The sequence below is a fragment of the Convolutriloba macropyga genome, chromosome 8, assembly GCF_964194025.1.
Source record: "Convolutriloba macropyga chromosome 8, txConMacr16.3, whole genome shotgun sequence".
NCBI classification, from domain to species: Eukaryota; Metazoa; Xenacoelomorpha; order Acoela; family Convolutidae; genus Convolutriloba; species Convolutriloba macropyga.
In genome coordinates this window covers 40,573,391-40,597,314 of record NC_134475.1, presented here as the reverse complement: position 1 = coordinate 40,597,314, position 23,924 = coordinate 40,573,391, and the positions used below count along the sequence as shown (strand labels likewise).

At 37.8% G+C, this 23,924-nt stretch overlaps 1 protein-coding gene across 1 annotated transcript; it reads right to left on the bottom strand.

The window, feature by feature from the left end:
• Positions 1-8,943: 8,943 nt before the first annotated feature.
• Positions 8,944-23,644, bottom strand: LOC142344727 (putative 4-coumarate--CoA ligase 1). The gene is made up of 5 exons (XM_075396604.1): positions 22,990-23,644; positions 19,897-20,627; positions 17,249-17,455; positions 9,843-9,993; positions 8,944-9,420 (listed from the first exon to the last, which is right to left on the bottom strand). The coding sequence occupies exons 1-5, from the start codon at positions 23,204-23,206 to the stop codon at positions 9,053-9,055; spliced, it is 1,674 nt and encodes a 557-aa protein (XP_075252719.1). The 5' UTR covers positions 23,207-23,644; the 3' UTR covers positions 8,944-9,052.
• Between the last annotated feature and the right edge of the window lie 280 nt (positions 23,645-23,924).

Here is a 23,924-nt window from a genome sequence, read left to right as displayed (position 1 = left end):
TGGTTATTAATAAACTCAGTGATAATCTAAACTGAACACAGAAAGAAGTGAACAAACTCTCTGTTAGCTGCATAATGTGGGCACTCAATTAGAAATCAGTTATTCTTGCTCGATCCTAAAGTCTCGTGTTGACGTCTACATTATTATTGGGTCTTTCTCAATATAGCCCCCATGCAACTATAGCCCCCCTTAGGGGGTGGGGGATATAGAATGTCTCACCACTAAGTGAAATGATTAATAATTGACGTGAAAGTACTCAGTTACTAAAAATTAGGGTGAGTTTACTCTGTTGGCTCCATCTCCTTCCATTCAAGCAAGTGAAAGTCATTCTAAAAGTAGGAAAATTATTTTTGAGGTCACGTGTGTCCAATAACGTGATACAACAAATGAAGTGCATTAAAATAATTCTCATTGAAAACGTTTCATTGAAGAAAATTACGTCTCGCAAACAATTCTATCGAAATTCCAGAATGGACTCAAAGCCTTGAAAATTGCATATCAAAAATATCCCACAAACCAAAAAACATTTCAAAAATGTCTGCATGGAAGTTGAACGTGCACGGATTTAACGTACCGGTACTGGCGCAGAATATTTGACAATTAGAGCACCCAAAAATGAAACGGATAATGCAAAAGATAAATAAAATTGTCCAATATCCCACGCAACAGGTGTAACAAATCATTACATGGCGAATTACCGAAAACGCACATTTCAATTAGTAATCGTCAGATAAATTAATACTAGCGCAATTTCAATTAGATTTGTTGGAATAAGCAGAAACATAATTTTGCGACAACCAGCGCAAGCAGGCGAAAAAACTTAAAGAAGGAGACTGAGCCAAATGAAAAACAAGTTCTCAAAATTTTTCGTTCTCAAATCAAACAAACAAATAAAGGTCATATTTTTTACTTTAATCAAACGTAACAAGGAAACAAGATGAAGGAAGCACATTTTCATTTAAATAATGAGCCACAAAATTACAAAATTTTGGTATGTAACAGGAGTGTAAACGCAACAACGCACTTCCAAGACCAGTAATCACTAAGTGCTCTCCGTTTCGACCAAATTGGGCATCAATTTCACCAGTGGCATTCTGCGGCTTTGTTCAAAATCAAACTCAGGGTTTTCGTACGCAGTCCAACTGAGGACGGGACTCTCGAATTCGTAAAATCGTTCAAAGAACCAATTATTATTTTCAAGCTCCTCTCAGTTCTTTGGCCAGGCAGATCTTTGGCAAATTAGGGCACACGCTTCGATCTTAACATTGTTTCGGTATGGTTTTCCATTACCATTTCGCCATGTTACCTACCATCGCACGAGTAAATCGCAGGAATTTCCAGTAGTGATTTCTTGGCCAATTCACTTCCGAGACCAGAAAATTTTCTCGAGGCATGTTTAACCCGCTCTCCCAGATCTCGTTTCTTACAGAGCCTTCCGTAGGGCGCCATTTCTATAGCGTTCAGGCATCTGACTGTCAGGAATCCTCCTTCGAAGCGGCTCATCTAACTTGGCCCGTGGTCGATAGTGTTGGCAATCACCTCGGTCTTGAACACAATCGGAAGCCACGGCAGTCGATGCAGTTGTACCAGTGAATAATCGACCCGTATGGAGGTCGATCAAACACTGCTTGGGCTAAAGGAAAGCCCTGCAGAGGATGATATTCACTGGCAGCATCGGAGCTACCAGAAAGTCTGCGTCGCAGACAGACTTGCCTCGTATGCAAACTGGCATGGCCAATTTACCCAGGAGTCGAATCTGCTGGCCCTCCGCATGGGACACCGTCACGTGGTGTGTCACAAACTTCTGTAGTGGCACGAGGTACTGTTCTGCTATCTCCTTAGACATGAGGTTTACACAACTCAAGGTGTCCACTATAGCTCTTCGTTCAGCACCACCAAAATCGGCTTTCATAGTATCGATGGGCCGCTATTTTCTCCCACTGAATTTGCTTTCGAGGATCTGGGCCGTTTTAGCAAAATGGAAGACACATAACTGGCTGAAGCAAACCTGGGTGAATTATATTCTCGCCCCAGACGATCCCCGTTTAAATCCTCCTTCTTATTTTGACAGTTTCGAGAATAGCGACCTTTCTCATGGCACACAAAGCACTCAATGTCTTGCTTCGCCTTCTCGCTCCATTATGGTCGCTGAAGTATCACTGCCTGGAAACCATTTTTCATGACTTGCATCATTTCTGCATCTTCAGGGACTGCACAAGCGATGATTTAAGAGCATCTAGAACACTATTGTTTCCAAAGTCTGTGTGTGCCCTCAACGTCCACATATTGTACACTAACACCACGGCAGCGGTATCTCTGAGCCTCAACCATGGTCACTGCTCCTAGATTTAGCGCTCTCTGGCATGCTGCATTTAGAGTTGTGGTTTCCTCTTCAGGGTCCGCTAGTTCTTTATGAAGACCTCTTTTGCAGCCAATTCTCTTGCATTTGCCGCTAGAGCTGCATTGGCTCATACACTAACTTTCCGCACTCATCGTTAGCACTCCGATCTTCTTAGACTCATCTTGTTAAAGACACTTGAATTCTATCCTGGCCGTCCTGAAGTTAGGGTAGTCCCCGATCTTGTTCCTCAACTCATTGAGTTGAATCTGGAGTGCTGGTGCAGCGTGTCCTGCTTCCTGTTGCAGATACTGCGCCGGGAGTCATTCCACCCGTTGGCTTGGCACACAAAGGAAGTGCCTCGCTCAGCGGTCAGAAGACTTGAAGAATTTCGACAGGAACTTGATGGGTTCTTAGGCTTGGGGGCCTCCTGCCGCTGGATCCACTGAAGCGCCGCCACCAACTCACACTCCAACACGTGGTTGTGCCATCTGAAGCTGCAAATCGTCTCCTTCCTCACGGTAACCTCTATGGGAACACCACTGTAAGATAGCCTAATGCGTGGTCGAACACGTTCTCGAGAGCAAGTCCTTTATCTAAGCCTAGCGCTCTTCTGAGCTTTTATAAGATCCCTATGCTTCCCTTCTGCAAGGGGAAGCCTCTTTTTTGAAGTTGGCTACTGGACTAGGAAAGAGAGGAGAATTGTAGTTAGAAGATTGAATTGAAGTCTTCTTCTGCAGAGGGTAGCTTGAGAGAGCGCCAAGACCGTTGTTAACGCTCTAAAAGTCTGAAACAACTGCTTTTGAATTTTCAGAGTCCGTCTTCCTTTTATCCTATTTTTTCCATATGCCTTAAATTTAGCCAATAACAAGCTCTGACGTCAGAACTTTGCTATTTTTCTTTTGGTAATACGTTCCACAAGGAGCATGTAATTGGAATTACCACCCCTCTCCTCAGCATTCTTTAATTTTTGTTCATGCATACAAAATTCAATCAAACTCACACGCCCATATTTCAAGTAAATTACTTTTCAATAAATTGCACATGTGTTTCTACTAAATGAGAGGTATCAAATTGGAACTTCATTAAAAAGGGGCAAGTTAATATATGCTGCTATCAACCACCTGAGCCTGTTTTTCTTTTCCTATCGATTACACTCCATAAAGTTTTATCTCTATTGTTCTGCTACTTTCTTGCTTTCCGATACATATTTTTAAATGGCAGCCCGAAAAAGCCGTAACTTATCTTCATCAAGTTCCAGCTCTGGGGTATTTGAAACGCCATTGAGCACTACGACAACTGCTTCACCAACGCCCACGGTGGAGATATTCGCTTCCTCAGCAAGCTACGGAGTGTCAGACGATCGCAATCGAGGTCGCCAATACGGAGGGGACAACATCGGATACATCGGGTGGGGCGAGCGTCAGGGGCGGCTGTACCAGTGGGCGTAGCGTTACAAGAGGGGGCATTATCCTTAATTTTAACGGGACGTAACACTTAATTTTCTATTATAATTTTACATATCTATACATATTTGACTCAAGATCTATTACAGCTGGATGCAATTTATGTAAATACCCACTAGACTGAATTAACATTCTTTTTCTTCCCTTAGTCAAGCAAATAGCGCTTGACTCAGGTAGATCTCTTTTGCTATAAGCATTAGAGGCTATGCAGCAATTATTTTAGTTTTAAATTGCGTCTATTTTTCAATGATATGTTAAAGGCGTCCTTTCAAAGCCTTATTAAGACGGTAATACAAAGCAATCAGCAAAAAATGGCTGAAATCGGGCTAAAATTCAGCATATTAGCTGAAAAACCTCCACAAATTAGCATTAAACTCATTAAATAACAGAGGCCTTCAAATCAATATGAAGACAACCCAAAAAATATAACAACATCATAATCAAATCCCTTAACCAAAAAAAACTTTGAAGACGCACGTGAACAAAAACAGTTCGCTCGATTAAAGAAATTGTTTCAACACCTCAATTTATTGCTCTCAAAAACAGTGGTATCAACAAAAAAACAACTCTTATCACCCAAATCTTCAAAGACACAAAGCATTCCAATTAACTGCGCGTGTTTCCTTTCCTGCTTCAAAATCACTCCATAAATTGGCTGAAAAACATAGCCCGCAGAAATCCTGAAACAACTCAAAGAAGACTTCGCGTCAAACTAGCCTTTCAAAGAAAAACTCAGCAGCAAAGGTGATCCGGACGCGGTATCTGATGATACGGCTACGGTATCTCAGAGTCTCAACCATGATCACTGTTTCTAAATTTAGTGCTTTCTGGTATGCTGCATTCAGTGTTGCAGGTTCCTCGTCAGGGTCCAAAAAATCTTATGCAGGTCTCTTTTGCAGCCAAGTCTCTTGCATCTGTTGCTAGAGCGAGCTGCATTGGCTGATACACTAACTTTCCGCACTCGTCATTAGAAGGCCAAAATCTTCTCAGACTCCCCTTGTTGCAGACACTTCAATTCTATCCTGCCCCTCTTAAAGTTAGGGCACTGACCGATCCTGTTCATCAACTCATTGAGTTCAATCTGGAGCGTAGATGCAGCGTGTCCTGCTTCCTGTTGAAGAAACTGCGACGGGAGTATGCTGTACTCTTCAACTGCATGTCCAGTCAAGCATGGCAGGATTCCTCTTGGCTGTGCGCCATTCCATCTGTTGGCTTGGCACACAGAAGGGAAGTGCCTCGCCCAACGGTCGAACGAATTGAAGAATTTCGACAAGAACTTGCTGGGTACTCAGGCTTGGGGGCTTCCCGCAGGCTGGAGCCACTGAAGCGCCGCCACCTTCCCCCTCCATCCCTTGATTGTGCCATCTGAAGCCGCAAATTGTCTCCTTCCTCACAGCAGCCTCTATGGGACCACTGTAAGATTGCCTAATACGTGGTCGAACACGTTCTCGAGAGCTTCTGCTGATTTTTGCGCTCGTCTAAGCTTCTCTCAGGTCCCTGTGCTTCTCTTCAAGGGGAAACTTCACTTCTGCTGATGACTCCTGGACTAGGAAGGAGAATACTTTGAATTTAAATCTTTTTCGGGAGACGGTAGGACGAGAGAGAGTCCTCCTTTTCTTCCATGTGCCTTAAAATTAGGCAATCAAAAGCATTGACGTCAGAATATAGCAACTTTTCTTTTGGTTAAAACGTTCCTTTTTATTACTGCTTACAAAAAATTGCACCTATGTTTCTACTAAACAAGGGGTATGAAAGTGGCAATTCATTAAGAACGGCAATATAATTTGTTTAATTTTGCTGCTATCAATCACCTGAGCCAGTTTATCTTTTCTATCAACTACAAATTTTATCTATATTGTTCTGCTACTAGCTTGCTTTCCGTTACATTTTAAAAAAAAATGGCAGCCCGAAAAGGGTTTAACGTATCTTCATCAAAATCCAGCTCTGGGGTTTCGAAAACCCCTGTGAGCACAGCGGCAACTTCTTCACCAATGGCCACGGTGGACACAGTCAGTTCCTCAGCGGAGCGAACTCGACGCAAAACTCAGTTCACAGTCCCCCTGTTCAGTGGGCGCAAGCTACCGAGAGGGTCAGACGATCGCGATCGAGGTCGCCAAGACGTAGGGATACAACATCGAATATATCAGATGGGGCGAGCGTCAGTGGCCGCTGTGCCAGTGGGCGTAGCGTTACAAGAGGGGGCATATACTTTAATTTTTACGGGACCGTAACACTTAATTTTCAATTATAATTGTACATATCTATACAAATTTGACTCAAGATCTATTACCGCCGCATGAAATTTATGTAAAAACCAACTAGACTGAATTTACATTCTTTTTCTTCCCTTAGTCAAGCAAAAAGCGCTTGACTCAGGTATATCTCTTTTGCTATAAGCATTTGAGGCTATGCAGCAACTATTTCAGTTTTAAATTGCGTCTTTTTTTCAATCTTACAATATGTAAAAGGCGTCCTCTCAAAGCATAATTAAGACGGTAACACAAAACAATCAGCAGAAAAATGACTCAAATCGGGCTAAAACTCAGCAAATTAGCTGAAAAACCTCCAAATGAGCATAAAACTCATATTAACTACCAGAGGCCTTCAAATCAATTTGAAGCAACCCTAAAAATATTACATCATCATAATCAAATCCCTTAACCAAAAAAACTTTGAAAAGACGCATGTGAACGAAACAGTTCGCTCGCTTACAGAACTTGATTTCACACCTCAATTTATCGCTCTCAAAAACGGCGGTATCAACAAAAAACCACTCTTATCAACCCAATCTTCAAGCACCCAAACCACTCCAAATATTTTCGCGTGTTTCAATTCCTGCTTCAAAATAGACTCCAATTAAATTGGCTGAAAACATAGCCCAAAGAAATCCTGAACAATCGGAAAAGACTTCGCCTAGAACCAGCCTTTCCAATAAAACCTATTTCTGATGATAATCCTCAACAAAGAAGATAAAATAATTATCATAAACGAAAAAAGCAAAAAAGTAAACCAAAAAAATTACGTTTTTTTAAGTAAACCAAAAACAATTTCATTATGTTTTCAATTTGTTAAAGAGCAAATACAAATGGAAAACATTACTTCATGCAACAGAGCCATCAAAATTGATCACACAGATTTGAACAAGCCAAACAAAGCACAATATCTCTTGTGAAAAAAAAATTACACGCAATTAGAAAAAATTAACATTTTTATGTTTCTTTTTGTAAAATTTCAGACAATTTTTTTTGGTATCAAAAAACCTGCACTTAAACTGTAAAAGAATCTGCATACGTACATTGGCTGAACCTTAGTTACAACTCAAAGCAATAACACAAAGATCGCTAAAATAGGATAAAAATCAGAAAATTAGTTGAAAAACCTTCAAATTAATGTATAACTCCCATAAATAATCAAAACTATTAAAACGCTATCCAAACAACCCGCCATTTATAACTTTAGTCCAAAATGACCTTTCAGACATCATAGTAATTTGAAAAAATAATTCAGATAAAAAATTGGCGTGCTTAGCAAAAATTTTTCTAAAACCTACATTTTTCGCTCCGTTTCAAAAGAACGCATGAACAAATTAAATAACCAGTATTTTTTCCTTCGCTCATCAAATTGGTTCAGCGAAACAATTTTTTCAGATTTAATTCACTCCTAGAAATTCAGGTCTTCTTTCTCGCTCCCTTATCAAAAAACAGACGGAAGAATTCCTGAAACGACTCCAAGTAGAAAAATGACCACTCTAACTGACATAAGGATCCACATGATAAAAATCCTATAACAGGTTTTGAAACAAATTAACAATGAAAAAGTGATAAAAAAACTGATAAAGCATCTGATAAAACAACGCATCTGATAAAGCATTTGCTAAAACAAAGCAGTCCCTGGCAAAAACCAAAAACTACCAATTGACAGAAAAACCAACAAAAACAGTTCATACAGAAAAAACCGAGGAAAGGGGAAAAATGAAGGACACCGTCGAAAAAATATATTTTCTACATCCAAAAAGGTATAAAAAAATGATAAACTGCTACTTCAAATCCATTATTTTAAGAAAATTTATTTATTGCGCCCAGTAATAAACCCTCGACGGCACCTTTTAGGAGCAAAACCTATAAAACAGCTCCAAAATAAAGACAGCTCTAATTATTTATGCAAAAAGACAGCCCTATTTAAATATGCAAAGTTAGTCATTTAACTTTAAGATAAGACAGCAATAAGTTCAATAAAAACTTGCAATACTCAAATTCACTAATAGTTTCCTTACAAACGGGCAGCACAAAATGTCAAAGAAGGCATTAGGTTGGAATTGAAAAGATTTAACAAAAAGAAAAAAACTTTTTCGAAACCAATGAAAACGGTCAATAATGAGACAACGATATAAGATACTAAAGTTAGCAACAAAAACTCGCACAAAAAGAGCACACCAATACAATCCAAATCCTTTAAATTGTAAAAAATCAAGAAAAGGCCAATAATAGCCGCAGCTGTAGCTGTGCGGTTATTGAAACGCAGAACAAATGACGCCACGCAAACAAACTTTAACTGCAATTCAGTAGAAGTCACTGAAATTGAAAAAGTCAATGTTCGCAAGAATCATCGATGGAGACGGCGAATTTAGAAAAATATAGAAGGACAAACACTGAAATACAATCCAAAGAATTGATTGAAAAACTGAAAACTTATGTACCTGACCAGCAGACCAATGGAACAAACCCAGCCGAAAAGACAAAATCTCAAAAGTTGAGAAACTAAAATAATCATGCGTTCAAAAAGACATGTGTTTAAAAATCTTTTCAATAAAACAACAAAATTACAATAATTGCAAAAGAATGTGAGGGAAAAGGTGTCCGGTTACGATGGGTGCACATGAACTGGCTCAAAAAGACTGGCAAGGAGTTGGCTTCAGTATCAGCTACCATTACCTTACGGAGCCTTTCTTTGCCGGATGAGGGCGTAAAAATGCAGGGGAGGGAGGGAGGGGGTTACAGTAAGTGGTATCCAAACCACCCAAAATTTAGACTATTAATTTACGCCAACACACTACAGTTTGGTGGTGGTGTTTGCAGGAGGAGTTGGAACCAAAAACTCCTGTAATACCATTGTTGTTATCCTCTCTTTTAAAGATCTGAATTTCGAAAAACATATGGTTCAGAACATGTCGATGACGATAATACTAGAAGACACAGCAGAACATTATACATGTTCATCAACTTAATTATGAAGTGACAAAATCGAGTTGTTAAAGATATCTAGCTCTCAGCACACGCCTCAGTATCTTTCCGCTGGCAGTTTTGGGGATCAAGTCGATGAATCGGATGCCTCCTGCCAGTTGTTTGTAGGGAGCGACTCTGCTGGCCACAAATGAGGAGAGTTGGGTGTCAGTGACAGTGGCATGGGGGGTGCCCGGTCTCAAGACGACAGCTGCCGAGGGTGCTTCTCCCAGAGACGAATGGGGTAACCCAAACACACAGCAGTCCTGTACTGAGGGGTGTGTCAACAGAATGCCCTCTAGCTCCGCCGGTGCCACTTGATGACCTTTTGTCTTGATAAGTTCTTTGAGTCGGTCTGTGATGAGAAACTGCGAATTGACGTGTCTTCCTATGTCTCCTGTGAAATACAAGTAACAGTCACAATTGAACCATGAATTTCTCTGCTTTCCTCTATTCATCTAGGAAGTACAGTAAGAATAATGCCTCAAAGCAAACTCGGTCAGTGACGTACGAAATTCATCCAAATTGCTGTCATTAAGATCTTTCACAGATTGAATTATAATTACATTACACATGTTCAAGAGGGGATTAGAAGCTGCCAGTTGTACGTGTAGCGTATCAGACATTTTCTGACCAGCTTTACAGAAGAAACCAAACTGATCGTAGAGAATGATTTGCAGAAGGAATTCAGGGTAGAATTTGATGATCATTTCAGGTAGCTTAGAGCTTCACGAAAAGAAATTCGGCGCCGAGACCCCCCCCCCACAAAAGCGATCAAACAATTTCACTGGAGTTAATGAAAGTAAAGCATATTCACACCTGAATGTAACCAGCCCTCCTCATCGATAGTATTCCTAGTTGCCTCTTCGTTTTTGTAGTATCCTTGCATCACTTGAGGACCACGCACACAAATTTCACCTTCATCGCCAAGCTGCACGGTCTCGTTCGACTCCAAGTCCACTATTTTAATCTGGAAAGAGGACATCAAAATCTATTGTTTCCTTTTAATTGAACAACTTTTTCAGCTCATGTGACAAAGTTTCAAGACATCTGAAGAAGCGAATTATATTAATAAATTGACTTAAAAGTGATAAAGTGGAGATTTCGTGCACAAGAATTTAAACATTGAGACAATATATATGGCTTAAAAGGCTCCAAAAATGCGTAAACGGTTTTACAAAATAAATAAGCGTAAAACTACATAGCGGAAAAATTGGAAAAGTGTTGCAATGATCCGAATTTAGAATCTAAATCAGCATCCCAGATTATAATAAGTCGAATCATTTTGGAAAAAAAACTTAAGTTGCAAGCTGCTTTGTTAGTTAAGAACATAGCCGGCAGATTGCCGGAATAGCTGCGAAAGAATAGACCTGCATGCCATATAATAGAGATAGAAACAGATACAGATCTAAATTGAAAAAAAAATCGACGCCGCTCAAAAAACTAGGCTAAAAAACATTCGGCGATAAATCAATAAAGCTAGTTAAAATTCATTCCACAGAAGCCTCTTATTAGGGACCTTTACTGCACATATGAGTTCCTTTGACCTTAAACAAATTCAAATTAAACCTAAGTTTTAAAGTGCAAAAGTCATTTTATTGAGTGAGGTAAGTCACGTATGATCAAAATCTAATCACGCAAATAACCTAAAAACTTTCGCTAAAGCGAGTGAGAAATGACGTCACGCGCGCAAATGCCGTTAGTGAGAGGAAGAAGTCATTCAGAAAATTTGACTTTTTCAGCTTTGCTGTGTGAACAAATGTAAAACGAAAAAAGAGCGTCAGACGACGAAACAAAAAAACATAGCAGGACAAGTCCTGACGTACAATTCAAAGAATTTTCATTGACTAAACAGAAAAACCAGACCTAGAATGGACTAAGAGTGAATTGAGAAAACCATTTTTAAAAAATTCTGATAACAAATAAGAAAAAAAAAACAGAAAATCAATGTGAAAATGCCGCATGTGAACAAAAAAACCACTAACGAGAAATGAAAATTTAATTCACACAAAAAACTAGGCCTAGAATGAGCTTTGAATGGATTGGGAAAACCATTTAGAAAAAAATCCGATCCAAAAAATCGAAAAAACAGTAAAAATCAGAGTGAAATTGCCGCATGTGAACAAAAAACCACTACCGAGAAACCGAATTTTTGTTCAAACACCATTTTCTCACTCTACTTTAAAATTAGAGCGACAAAAATTCACGCCGCAAAACCACTCGCTTTTTTGCTCCATTTCCTGTTTCGGCGTGACCAAAATCACTACTCCAATTTGACTTCAAAAATCATGAAAATGTGTGAACAGATCTTAAAAAAAAAATAGCCGGAAGAATTCCGGAAACGACTCGAAGTGAAAATCCATTTAAACGCCATCCAACTACTCATCAAACAAAACCTGCCTTCCTTAACTTATGATTATCTTGAAACAAAGTCATGAAACAAAAAACTAAAAACAATAAAATCAAATCTGTTAAAATATGATTAAAAAAATCTGATCAAATTTTGTTATAAATTGAGATCCCAAAAAACTGTCTCTGCCAAAATAACCTCATCAAAACAATTAGTACCTACAAAAACCACTTATGTGAATTTTGAAAAATTACTTTAGGCTAAAATTATGAAAAAAAGCTCTTAAAAACAACTTTCACTGAAAAATTGGAAAAGTTACTAAATTTTTTAATACTTCAAAAACATATAAACCCAAAGAAAAAATCCCTTCAGCCAATAGGTTATCCAGATGCTCGCAAAACAAAAGGCAAGTCATAATAGGCAAAGAAACTTAGCTAAAAAAAGAAAAAAAACGAAAAACTGCAAAAAAAAATTAAGAAAAACAGTTCCAATTTTCGCCATTTTTTGTCAAATTTCTCAACAAAAAAATGATTCTTACCCACAAAACTGTAACCAATTATTATCATAAAATTGCTCAATTAGAAGGGGTTGTTTCTTCAATACCCATTTGACCCCGTAAAACAACAATCGTAAAAAAACGCAAAAATTAGCCCGAAAATCAGCAAAATACATTAAAAACCTCCGAATTATCATAAAATTCATATTAATTTCCAGAAACCTTCAAACCACTACCAAAACCAGCCTAAAATTAAAAAAAAATCATAACCAAACCCCTTAATCAAAATAAATGAAAAAAAAACTGCTTTAAAATGCCGCACGTCAACAAAAAAAATTTCGCTCGCTTAGAGAAAAGTTTTTCACACATCAATTTCTCGCTCTCTCAAAAACAGCGGTATGAACAAAAACTACTCTCTTTTCGCTCCGCTCTTCACTTTTGTTCAGCGCCAAAATCACTCCAAATTTTTTCACGCGTTTCATTTCCCGCTTCAAAAATCACTCCAATAAAATTGATTAAAAAAAAGGACTTCTCCAATACTCCTCTTCGAGTCGTGAAAAAGACAGCGCCCCAATACAATTCAAATTCTTTGAATTGTAAAAAAAACCAAGAGCACCGCAATATAGCTACGCTCAGCTTACAGCTTCGCAGCTATAAAAAACACTATTCATACTGTTTCTCTTGCCCACTCATTAAATAATAATTCAAAAAATTAGAATCTGTAACTAGCATTTCCTCATAATTTTCGAACCCATCAAATGCCACACAAGTTTTGAGGATATAATTTAAAAATGGTTTATCCTAAATGATCAACCTATATTTCAACATAGTCAAGCTCCCGCTTTTGATCAAGGTGACCAGTAAGTATAAATTAACAGAGTATCTGATTTCCACCAGAATTTTTACATTTTGTTTACACAGAGCGACAAAATTTTGATACAGTTTAACTTATTTTTTGCGGTGCGCACGTTTGAAGCGACACAAAAATTGTCGTAGTTTAAATGCTCTCTTTTGCCACTGCTAATCAGTTGTTCTGCTGTCCTTAAACCTAGAAAGCAAAGGAACGAAAAATTGTTTGCTCAACCCAAGGCATATTACTTAAAAACATACTGCTTTCTTCAACTGAAATTTTCAGAACCAAACCAGAGGGACTTGAAGGACTGATTAGAGGAATCCCATTTTACGCTTTCAACTGATAACACTCCGACATCACAGGAAGACTGTATGCATGCAACCAGTCTAGTAACAAATAGAATATGACGAAAAGAGGAAGAAAATATGTTTCAATTGGCTGAAAAACGGATTGACAAACGAGACGTTGTCAATTGCCAACTACTTATCTTCAATAAACAGGTATGCAAAAATTTTGCACACTGTCAACGTGAATATGCAAACAATTTTTTGCGAAAGTGCGCATAACAGAAAAGTACATCTGTACTTTTCTAATTCTTCAGTTCACATAATGCGTTAGAAAACCGTCTTCTGTTCTGCAGTCTCACTCCAAGACAAAAGCACCAACAAAACGCATCAATGAAAGCTTTGAAATATTTGTAATTTTGTTACAGGAAAAAATGTTCCATTATTTTAAATTTAGATACCTCTTTTGAGATACAAGAATTATAACAAACAGCTTTACATTAGCTGATGTTTCAGATTAGTAACATTTTGTGAAGCTCAAAATTGACAAAAAGAACTTAAAAAATTCAATAAGTTCCGGGAAAAAAATTTTAGGGAAATTCAAAGCCAGTGACTTTTCTTTGGTCCGTAGTAATAAACAAACTTTGAGAAAAAAGACAAATTTTAATTTAATATCGTGAAATAGAAAAATAAAGCCTGAATAAGGTTGCTATTAGAAAAAAATTTAAGTCTTCACAATCGAAAAGGAAATTCATTTTGATAAAATTCGCCAATTTTGGCCAGCGAAGGAAAAGTCCTCCAACATTTTCAAAACTTTCTTCCTTTTGAGCTGACGAAAGATGCATTAACTGAAAAATTCCTTTTCAAGTATATAAAAAAAGTTTAAAATTTAGTACAATATATTCGTATCTGAATTCGATTAACGCAATGAATAATTCTATAAATTAATTGTTTATGAAGAACAGCTATCCTGGAAGTGGCTTTGCGAAAAAAATGTTGACGAAATGCATTTTTTGGCAAAACATTTTACCTGATCTGGTTGATACGTTTCAGCCAACTGTTGATATATTAATTATTATCCTGTATAATGGAAGAGCTAACGAACTTGTGAATAGTAACTTTATAGTAGAGACAAAGTATCTTTAGCTTATTTCCGTTAACTGTGCGTGTCTATATAGAGCAAGAAATTGTTTCTCAATTTTGCGAGAAACAATAAATTTCCATAGCTGACAATGTTAGAGGACCACGGAACCAACACATGAGAGTACCAGGACCAAAAAAAATCGAAATCAGTTTACAAAAAACCTAAACCGACTACGATGAAATGCTCTCGAATGACCGGTGAGGAGAAACTTCATTTTGGGAGTGTAATCCAATTCATGTAAGCTAAATTATTTTCAAAGAGAGGAAAATTATGTGTAATTAAAATATTATTCAGATGAATCAACAAAAATTAACTCCAATGAGATTGAAAACGCTCAGCAGACACAAAACTGGAAGATGAAATGGTCAGAAAACTGAGAAGTAAGCGAGACGTTACAAAATTCATGACGACGAAACAAAGGAAATCAACAGTAAGACCAATTAGGGCTCCAGTCAACTATCACTATCGCGTCTACTACAAAATGTTGTTTTTGTTGTAACTGTGGCACAGAGCTGCAATTCGCGGGTAATTTTGGCGGGATATCGGCTCTTATTCTTGTTTTGAACAGATTCCTTCGTTGCATTTGTTTTAAAAAAGATATATTAGTAGTCCGACCGCCTATCCACAATTTGCTTGTGGCGCAGCGACCATTCTGCATCTACGCCATGTTCGGTGACATTCAGTCCCCAGTGCAGAGGGCCAGGAGGGGTATAGCCAACAACGGGGAAAAGGGGGGCAAGGAAGGTGGTCGCGTTGATGGTTAGCTACCTCTACCGGTCTTTCCCACAAGTCAATTACCTTTAGGACCATGGTGTTCTTAGTGCAGTTGAAATTGTGATTTAGGTCAAGCAGTGCTACTTCAGATTTGGGACAGCGGTTATCACCAATGCTACAAATCCAACTCAAGAAGACTTCATTAGGTCAGTATCCCGTTCTCAGTTACGCCAATAAGATATGTTCAATTCGAGGCAGCGTTTGTTCTGCGATCTTTGTTGGAGTTGTGACCAGCTGCTTGCTGTCTTTGTTCAGCTGAGTATGGACCGTGTGCCATTGAATGTATTTGAGCGAATTTTTGTAATGTTTATAATTGATTTCCTTTTATTGTTGCTGGGTTGGTTCACGCAGTCCCTAAAAGTGTCAGTCAAATAGTGTCGCTCTCATGAAGCTAGTTTTAGAGTTTTTGTGATCGGCATGGTGGCGGCTCTGACAACTGCCCGCCAGTAAGTGCTGTTCTAGCATTTCTGTGTGATCTTTAACAAACAGCATTTCACCCTAATTGTGTAAATCATTGATGTCAGTCAATTTTACACAGCCAGTAATTGTAAGTCTTTCTAAGTCACTGACACTCTCCTTTGTACAACCCCAGTCGCTAACAGAATTCTTGTTTCAGTATGTTATTGCGCTTAACTAGTTTCTCTTTGGTGCTCCTTACATGTTCTCTAAAATTGAACATACCATCAAAGATGAAACCAAGCAATTTGACTTTGGACGTTACTGGCAACAGTGAATTGTTAATAATGTTTGGGTCAAGTTTGGCATCCTTTTTCCAGTTTGTGAACACAGTGGCACCTGATTTCTCAGTTGCTGACTTATGTTTGCTTGATTCTAATAACCAGTCGTAAAATATTTAGGTAGGCAGTTATGTCACGTAACTCTTGAACCTGTGTATGAGTTAAAGTTAAACTTATGTCATCAGCCTACAAAGCAGAGTTTATACCTTTTGGAGTTAGATGCAGTTTGCTCAAGTAGATGATGAAGCGCATCGGCGATAATACACCACCTTGGGAGATACCATGCGTTACTCTTCTATTGTTATATTCTACGTAAGAAAAAATGCCCTGCAAGTCAAGCTTTCTTTTTTTAAGGCCTTTCATTTTGGACATCGTTGCTGACAGTATTGAGGGCCGTTGTTGTTGATTGTTCAGGTCTGAAGCAGTGCTGATGTTCTTTTCTTGGATATTGTAAAAATATTTTGTTTTTCCGTTCTTTTTCAGTTAGTTTTTCCTTTAGTTTTTCAATGGCGGCGAGGAGTGCAATGGGCCCGCAGCTTTTAGATTCGTCTATGCGTTTTCCGTCTCGTGTACGGGTATAAATGGGCCAACTTTTTAGATGTTACAAATTTTGAACCACTGTATACAGAAAACTTCATGGTGTCAGTGAGGTATCTGAGTGCAAATTGTGGGGTCCCCTGGAAATTTTCTTTGAATTTCAACTCTTTACTGCTTCGCTGGTAAAATTATAAACCACTGTTTCCATTCTTCCCGGTGGGATATCCCTGTGCTATGCTGGAGCTGGCTAGACTGAAGCCCGGGGAGCCTTTACAAGAATCAGTTACTTTTTTGATGGCCCCTTCGTTGAGTACTATATAATAAGAGAGGTCTATTTCACTTGCAATGTTGTTTCCTCTTGTGCCTGCCGGTAGCTTCGAGTGCCATAAAGAGCTATGAGCATTGAAATTACCGACAATAATGCAATCATCTCACTCGAGTAGTTTACTCATTGATGTCTTGTATCCTGCATCAAATCGAGACGAAGGTGACATGTAGGTGTTCAGTAGTTTGATGTCACTACAACCTGCGGCGAGTTTTACGGCTTCGACTTCCAGGTGTTCGTCAGAATTTTTAAAGTTTAATTTCCAGGAACAGAATTGTATCCTGAAATGATAAAAGCTAGCCCTCCGCCTTTGCCTCTTTCTTTGGGTCTATTCTCGTGGACTATGCAGTAGCCAGTTGGGCTTTTGAAGGCGGAGTTTTAATTGAGGTTGGTCTCCTGGATGGCAGCTACTTGGACGTTATTTTTTGCATCCATTCCAAGAAGTCAAGTTTTTCTTTGAGACCATTACAATTCAGTTGAAGTATGTTGAGGTGTGCGTTGTCGTGAGCGAGGACAAATTGCCTTGTTGAATTCGCTCCAATTCTCTTGCACCAGAAGCAAAGCTTACCATCAAACTTGTTGTTCCATTGGTCTAATAAAAAAATTACACAGTAAAAAATAAAACCTAGTGTGCAACAATCTTCAAATCTTTTTATCTGTAGTTCGACAACTCCGATCCTGTAAAACACTCAAAAGTAGCCAACTGGTTAACTAGTGCAAAATACCTCTGTCATTGGGAGCGGATCTCCTATTGATCCGAAGAGCTTTGATCTATCCGTCTCGTTTAAAGCTCCCAGTGTTGCAAGGGGACTGAGTTCAGTCATGCCCCATGCCTGTCTGATCACTACATCCTTCGACCCCTTCTCTGCTAGAACATCTGCTAGTTCCTCAGCTGATTCTAGTGCTAGTGGAGCTGCAGCGGAAACAACGTCCTAAAAATAAGCAGGTATTAAACAATTTTTGCCTCAACATACGAGTAGGGAGAGGAAAAAAAAGGAGCTTCACGTTACACAGATGGGAAAAGAAGAGACAGTTGGCTGTGGATCAACAATTCGAATATCCAATTCAGGTATAAACATAGCACGCCTAATTTTACTTCTCGTAAAGGAAAATTTGGCCGAAAAATATTGAAGTAGTTTTCAAAAAAATACTTTTCACGCCTTTTAAAGTTTCAATAAACGCTCTTAAAAACACGTTAATTCTCCAAGTAAATGCAAATCAACACAGACTGAGGACGCGTGAGCTCAAAGTAACAAAAATATAAATCGATTAATACGGAGAAACTATCTCGAACAACAGGCGGGGGCAATATAATTCAGCGGCTGTAGCCTAGATAAATTTTTCTTTATGATTGCAAATAATACAACTAGGGAGGGATTCCAACCCACCACAACCCGTGAGTTCTCACGAGAAGCTTTAATCACTCGGCTATCAGGCTCTTGAGCTTTCCTATTTTACTACCGTTTTTATTGCAGCAAAATTGTATTTCGGAGTGAGAGCAATTCAAATCTCCCAAAAATGACAAAGACGAGTGTTCACAAACCACTTGAAAAGTCAAAAAATATTTTACAATAAAAGCGCAAGAACTCAAAAAAAATTGCATAAAAAGATACGCACGTTCACAATAATTGCTTCCAACTTCGTTCGAGAGCTATTAATAACATATGATAATGATAGTCTCATTTACTGGAGACCTAAAATTTATGTGCTAAACGAGAAATCAGCGCAGATCAATTTACACAACACCGCTTCTGCGGGATATCGCTCCAATTCTTTCTCAAAACAGGTTTTAGCATATTTGTTCCACAAGGCAGCTCATACTTTGAAAACTCTGGTATCAAAAACTAGACACTGCTTTTGATTTCGTAAGAAGAGACTGGTAGTTCAAGGTATTGAATTTCTTCTAGAGTATTGCATGATTAATAATGTCAAATGCTTTAAAAAACTGTCTAAAAAGGCCCTTGCAACTATTAGATTTTTATTGACTGCAAGGCAAAAAACAATTGCAAGGCTATTAAGTGCTGTAAAGAGACAGAAAAAATACTTTAGATATTTCATACTCAAGATGTATTTATTGCAAAGGTAAGTTCTTAAAAATGCCCAAATAGCATAAAAAGCATTCAGGAAGAAGTAGGCATCACAAAGATTAAACCAAATTCAAAGTTTGATCTATATTTGAAACATTGACGACTAACGTCGGGAAAATTGCGCACAAACAACTTGCGAGCGGTTGGCTACGGTAGTAACCAGCTGCTGCTTAGGGATGCTAGCATTCGGGGGTATAAGCAGAGTGGGGGGTTAAGCGATATTGGAAGGAGGGGGTGAGAGCTGGATACGGGGGTTCAAATCGCAAGGTTGGACGGGGGTGTCGGGGGGGGGGGGGGTGACTGCAGGATGGGGATGACTGATGGCGTCAACATTTTAAGACTAAGAACCGACCCCTCACATCCTGAAATTGTCTCCTCAGAACAGTTTCGGCGAATTGCATACTTAGAGGCTAGTAAGACTCTAAGGGAGCCGCTCGGCCACTCAATGCCCTCCGAGCGCTAACTATTTATCCAATTTTTAGGACGAAAAGTCAAATGGATAAAACGAAAAATTGGTCAAGCAAAAAACCGCATATAAAAAGACTACAAGCCTAATATGATTGCTACAAACTTGTTTGAGAGCAATTAAAACGCTTAATTTAAAAAAAAAACTATTTTCTTTTATCGCGTCTAAGCGATGTGATGATATAAATCTTAGAGGAGGTGCTTTTCAGATAAAACAAAAAAATTACAACGATTTTAAACCTAAAATCTATACTGCGCGTTCTTTGAGACAACAATTGTATGTAGAATAAAAATCAACATATTTTTTATATTGAGGCAAAAACAGACTGGCTTTCGTATTTAACATTTTCCGCATGACGATAGGAAGGCAAATTAATCAGCTGAAACAGTCTGTGAGATCTATGCGTTTTAAATGATATTAGGAAATGATTTTTCGATAATCAAAAATATTAAAAAAAAAATTTCGGTCTGTTCATTTTAACATAGATGTACAGGTGAATTTAATTTACTGATCATTTTAACATAGATGTACAGGTGAATTTAATTTACTGATCATTTTGAATTCAATAATGTTCTGCCATTAGTTTACTGGACAATCGGTATAGCTAAAAACCTTGGAATTTGAAAAGATTATTGGTCACCGCAATCGTTGGTAGGAGAAATATTATCAGCGAATAAGTATTTGTAGGTTTGCGTCTTGGTTATAAGTATATCATCTTTTATAACCTTCATAATTTTTTTTGGCATATGACGGGTTAGAGCATCATTTGCGAAAGCATATTACCGACCACCTTCAGTTTATTTTTGGTAAGGTTACAAACCTGAACATGCATTAAGTCGTAATCCTTAACTCGAGGGTCTTTGCTGAGAAATAATGCCAAAGGAGGTACTATGTACACATGTGTTGCCTTGTACTTCTGTATCGACATCAAAAAATTGACTGGCTGGAACTCTGGCAACAAGACCACATTCCCACCTCTCACTGGGAAGCAAAGACCGTAAATAAACAATCCATACATGTGATACATAGGCAAAACTCCAACAATTGTACTATCGGGACCAACTTTGAAGAAATTGTCATATTGTGAAAACTGCCAGACATTAGCTAAGAGATTGTAATGTGTCAATGCAACACCCTTTGGCAAGCCTGTTGTCCCCGATGAAAAGGGCAAGAGCCAAATATCATTCTTGGGATCCAACGTTGACTCTGGTTGGAGGAACTGATCGTCAACACTTTGGAGTAAATTTTCAAATGGTTGCAAGGTTACTCCCGCTATTGTAGTCGGAGTATCGCTGTTCAGGTCAAGAACAAATATTTCGTCTAAAATCAAAGATTTTTTCTGTTTGGCAACTTTGACAGCTTCTTCTAAGGTAGAAAGAAGATTGTTTGCAATGATCAAGGATCTGGATCCGCTTACTTCCAGTTGGTAGAGAAGTTCCTGGCCGGTAAAGACTGGGTTGGCGGGTGATAATTGAATATGAGCTAGAGAAGACGCAACTAAGGCAACTGTGAAGTTGAGACAGTTTTTACTCATGAGACAAACTGTGTCACCTGAAACATATAGACAAAATCAAAACTTCAGTTAAGCAAATCTTAGTTTGGTGCTAACGTGATTGGTTGCATAGTTTCAGAACCTGAACACTTAATCCTCAGATACCCATAGTAACAAACAGCCTTTTAGATCTCATCTGTCGGTACTGTAAGAAAGCGTGAACAACCCTACTTCTCATTGAGGGAGATGTTGAATAATTTTGGACAAAAAATTGTTACTCGCATGAAGTGACTCTCGAACACATGGCAAGGTATTGTCACGATAATTACAAAGAGTTAAGCTTCTTTCTTTCAAACACTAAATATTCCATCAGTTCTAAGCGGTTCCATATTTTTTGTTCCAAACGTCATTTAATTGAGGTCTAGAAGTTTATACCAGACCTACATTTTGTTCAGCCAATTTTGACCAATTGATATCGTTCGTGGAGAGATAAATGAGGTACTAATAGAAAGCTTTCGAAAAACTGAATCGATATGCGAGTAGACAATACTAAATTTCTGATTTCTCGGTGAAAGTAGGCTTTAAAGTCACCAAAGATCTTAAATGAGATATCGATTGATGATAAATAATCAAATTTATGCAAAATAAAAATCATAAATTTCACAAGATCTATAATGTTTCGAGGATTGAAGGAGGTTCAAAATTTTTTTAAAAAAACTTTAATTTTGAATATTTCGGATATGCAGATTTCAAATTTGCAAATTTTGAAGAACAAGTCAAATATCGTCACGCAGATTTATTATGAAATCACATGTAAACTTTGCATACAAGTTTTTTTTAGGCTAAACTGAATAGCTTTCAGTTAAATGTTTCAAAAAAGCCTACAAGATAGCCATCTTCAAAACCCTGGTAACCAAATTATTGCCGAAGAGCAGCTCAATTAGTAAGCTAAATCACTATTAGAACAGGATGTAATAAATATTGAATTTTCACATATACCATTATTCTTAGGGCTTTTTGATTACTGGTTTATCGGGGACAACTTTTACGCGGTCAAACTTTGAAGATCAAGAACCGTCCTTCACATCATGAAAATGTCTCAAAACAATTTCGGTGAATCGCATACTTAAAAGACGAGTTAGGGCTTAAGGCTCTAAAAAAGCTGCTCAGCCACTTAATGCCCTTGGGGATTTACCAGATTATCCTGCTGTTGAGGACGAAAAGTCAAAGGGGTCAAATGAAAATTGATCAAGCGAAAAAAACTGCGAAAAATATAATTGCTACAAACTTTGTTTGAGAGCAATTAAAAATTTCATTTTCCTGAATGTAATGCTAGTGTCTTGTATTGCAATTTCTCAAATTTTATAGAACAAACTGTAGTCAGGTCGCTGGTGAAAACTGTTCCAAAAAAGGTTAATGCTCAAAGTGATCGATGCAGCTCTGATTGCACTGTACAAGCAATCAAACTTTCGTATATACACTATAGTACCAAAAAGCTACTTACGGCACAATTTGCGCACTTTAATCGTTACTTTTGCTCAAAACGTTTGATTGTCGCAAAAGCGTGAAATTTTCAAGTTTCAAACGCGCTTCCATTCTCATTATCTTACACAGAAAAGAAGGTTAAGCTGCTTTGTTAATTTACTGTTGCGATTGGAAATGTCAAATATTGATAGTCAAAAAACAAGAGTAACTCAGCTTGAAATCAAGAGAGCAGTATCAAGATATTACACAATATGCACGCAAACTACAGCAAAAGTGTAACAAGCTCGGGCGTCTCTAGCGAAGGAACTGTTCGAGTTGTTGGGAGAAATGAAACAATATTTCTTGGCCAGATTTTGAGTTTGCACAAGCAATCACTTATCTCGTGGGGTACAAAACATCAGATGAGCGGACACAGTTTGTTAGATGATCAAAGAAGCTAAAGTGCCTAATTCGCTTACAATCAATTGTGCAGCAAGAATTCCGAAAACCGAGAGAAATTTAGGAAAAATTGGAAGGAAAATAGTCAACACCTTGACACAGATGTCCTTAAGAATTTGTCTGAAAATTTCATAAACTGTCTACCAAATATCAAAAAAACTAAAAGCGTATATTACCGTTATTAGAGAACTGATTTGAATTCAAAATGTTGTGTTTTTTATGTTTGCACCTTTTTCTTGGTGTACGTAGCTTTTTGGTACTATAGTATCTAAGTTATTTTTAGATGTTTCTGAGTAATTTTTATTTTTTCGTTTTGTTACATCAATTCCTAGGAAGCCCAAATGGTCAACTAGTTTAATCAGCCAACATTGTTTATCAAAATTTAGTCTTACAGCAGTGGGAGAACTACAGCTACAGTTAACTTCAGGGAAAAGTTTTACTGATCAGGAATTCATATCTTTTCCAAACTAAAGAACACATGAAAAGGCCAACACCAACCTTTCTTGTAACCGTGTTTGATCAGATTTGAGCTGCAGTGTCTAATTCGAGAGACCAGTTCAGAAAAGTACATTTTCTCATCCTTTGATGCGTCCACAAACCAACTTCGGGGATACCTTTCCACTTTCTCCAAGAAAAAATCGGCAAAAGATCTGTTGCCAGGCTCCGGAATTGGAACTATACTCTTCAGATCTTCAAATTTAAAATATGACGCCATATTGTTCCCAAATTACTTAACAATTATAATTCAGAATATGAATATAAGTTTTATGCGGATAAATAAACTTCAGAACATAAGATTAATTTCTAAAGAAAATTTAAGAATAGAAGTATTGAAATTGTCAAAGCTCTTAAACAATCCGCCTTTTGCGCTTGAAAAGCAGCAAGAAAGTACGATTTCTACGCCCTCGCTCAAACAACAGGTGCAAAGTTTAAAGTTTACCAATAACTATAGCTACAATAATGGAGTAATATATAAATTATGCAAATAGCCAGATCATAATCCACTCACATTCGTTTCTTTCAAACTTTGCGAGTAGAAACACGCTATCTAGAATATGCACTATGTTCTAAAATCACCTGCAAATGTAGAGAGTATGCACATCGAATCAATATTTTAAGTAAATGCTTGAAGAAACTTTCATTAGCTTGGCTTCTAGAATATTAATAACAATTGAACATATGGAGTATAATTGTATTCGCTGACAACAAAAAACAATGAAATTTTTTACGCGCTGCTTCACTAAAAGACACAGATTGTCTAGAATGATAAATTCTGTCGTTTTTAAGTAAAATTTGCTATTTTTGATGATCGTAAGAGTTTGCAAAAAATTATTCAGAAGCTCAATTTTACCAGTGCAGCAGAAAACGAATAAATGGTCGGCCCAAAATAATAAGTGTGTTGCTTAAATGTTGAAGAAAATCTCACTTAAAGG

Excerpts from the sequence above, each read along its gene's own strand:
- LOC142344727 (XM_075396604.1), bottom strand. The coding sequence starts at position 23,206 with ATGGCGTCATATTTTAAATTTGAAGATCTGAAGAGTATAGTTCCAATT. Across the intron at positions 20,628-22,989 it reads CAAACACGGTTACAAGAAAG|GTGACACAGTTTGTCTCATG; the intron begins GTTGGTGTTGGC and ends TATATGTTTCAG. Across the intron at positions 9,421-9,842 it reads GGAGGGCTGGTTACATTCAG|GAGACATAGGAAGACACGTC; the intron begins GTGTGAATATGC and ends TGTATTTCACAG.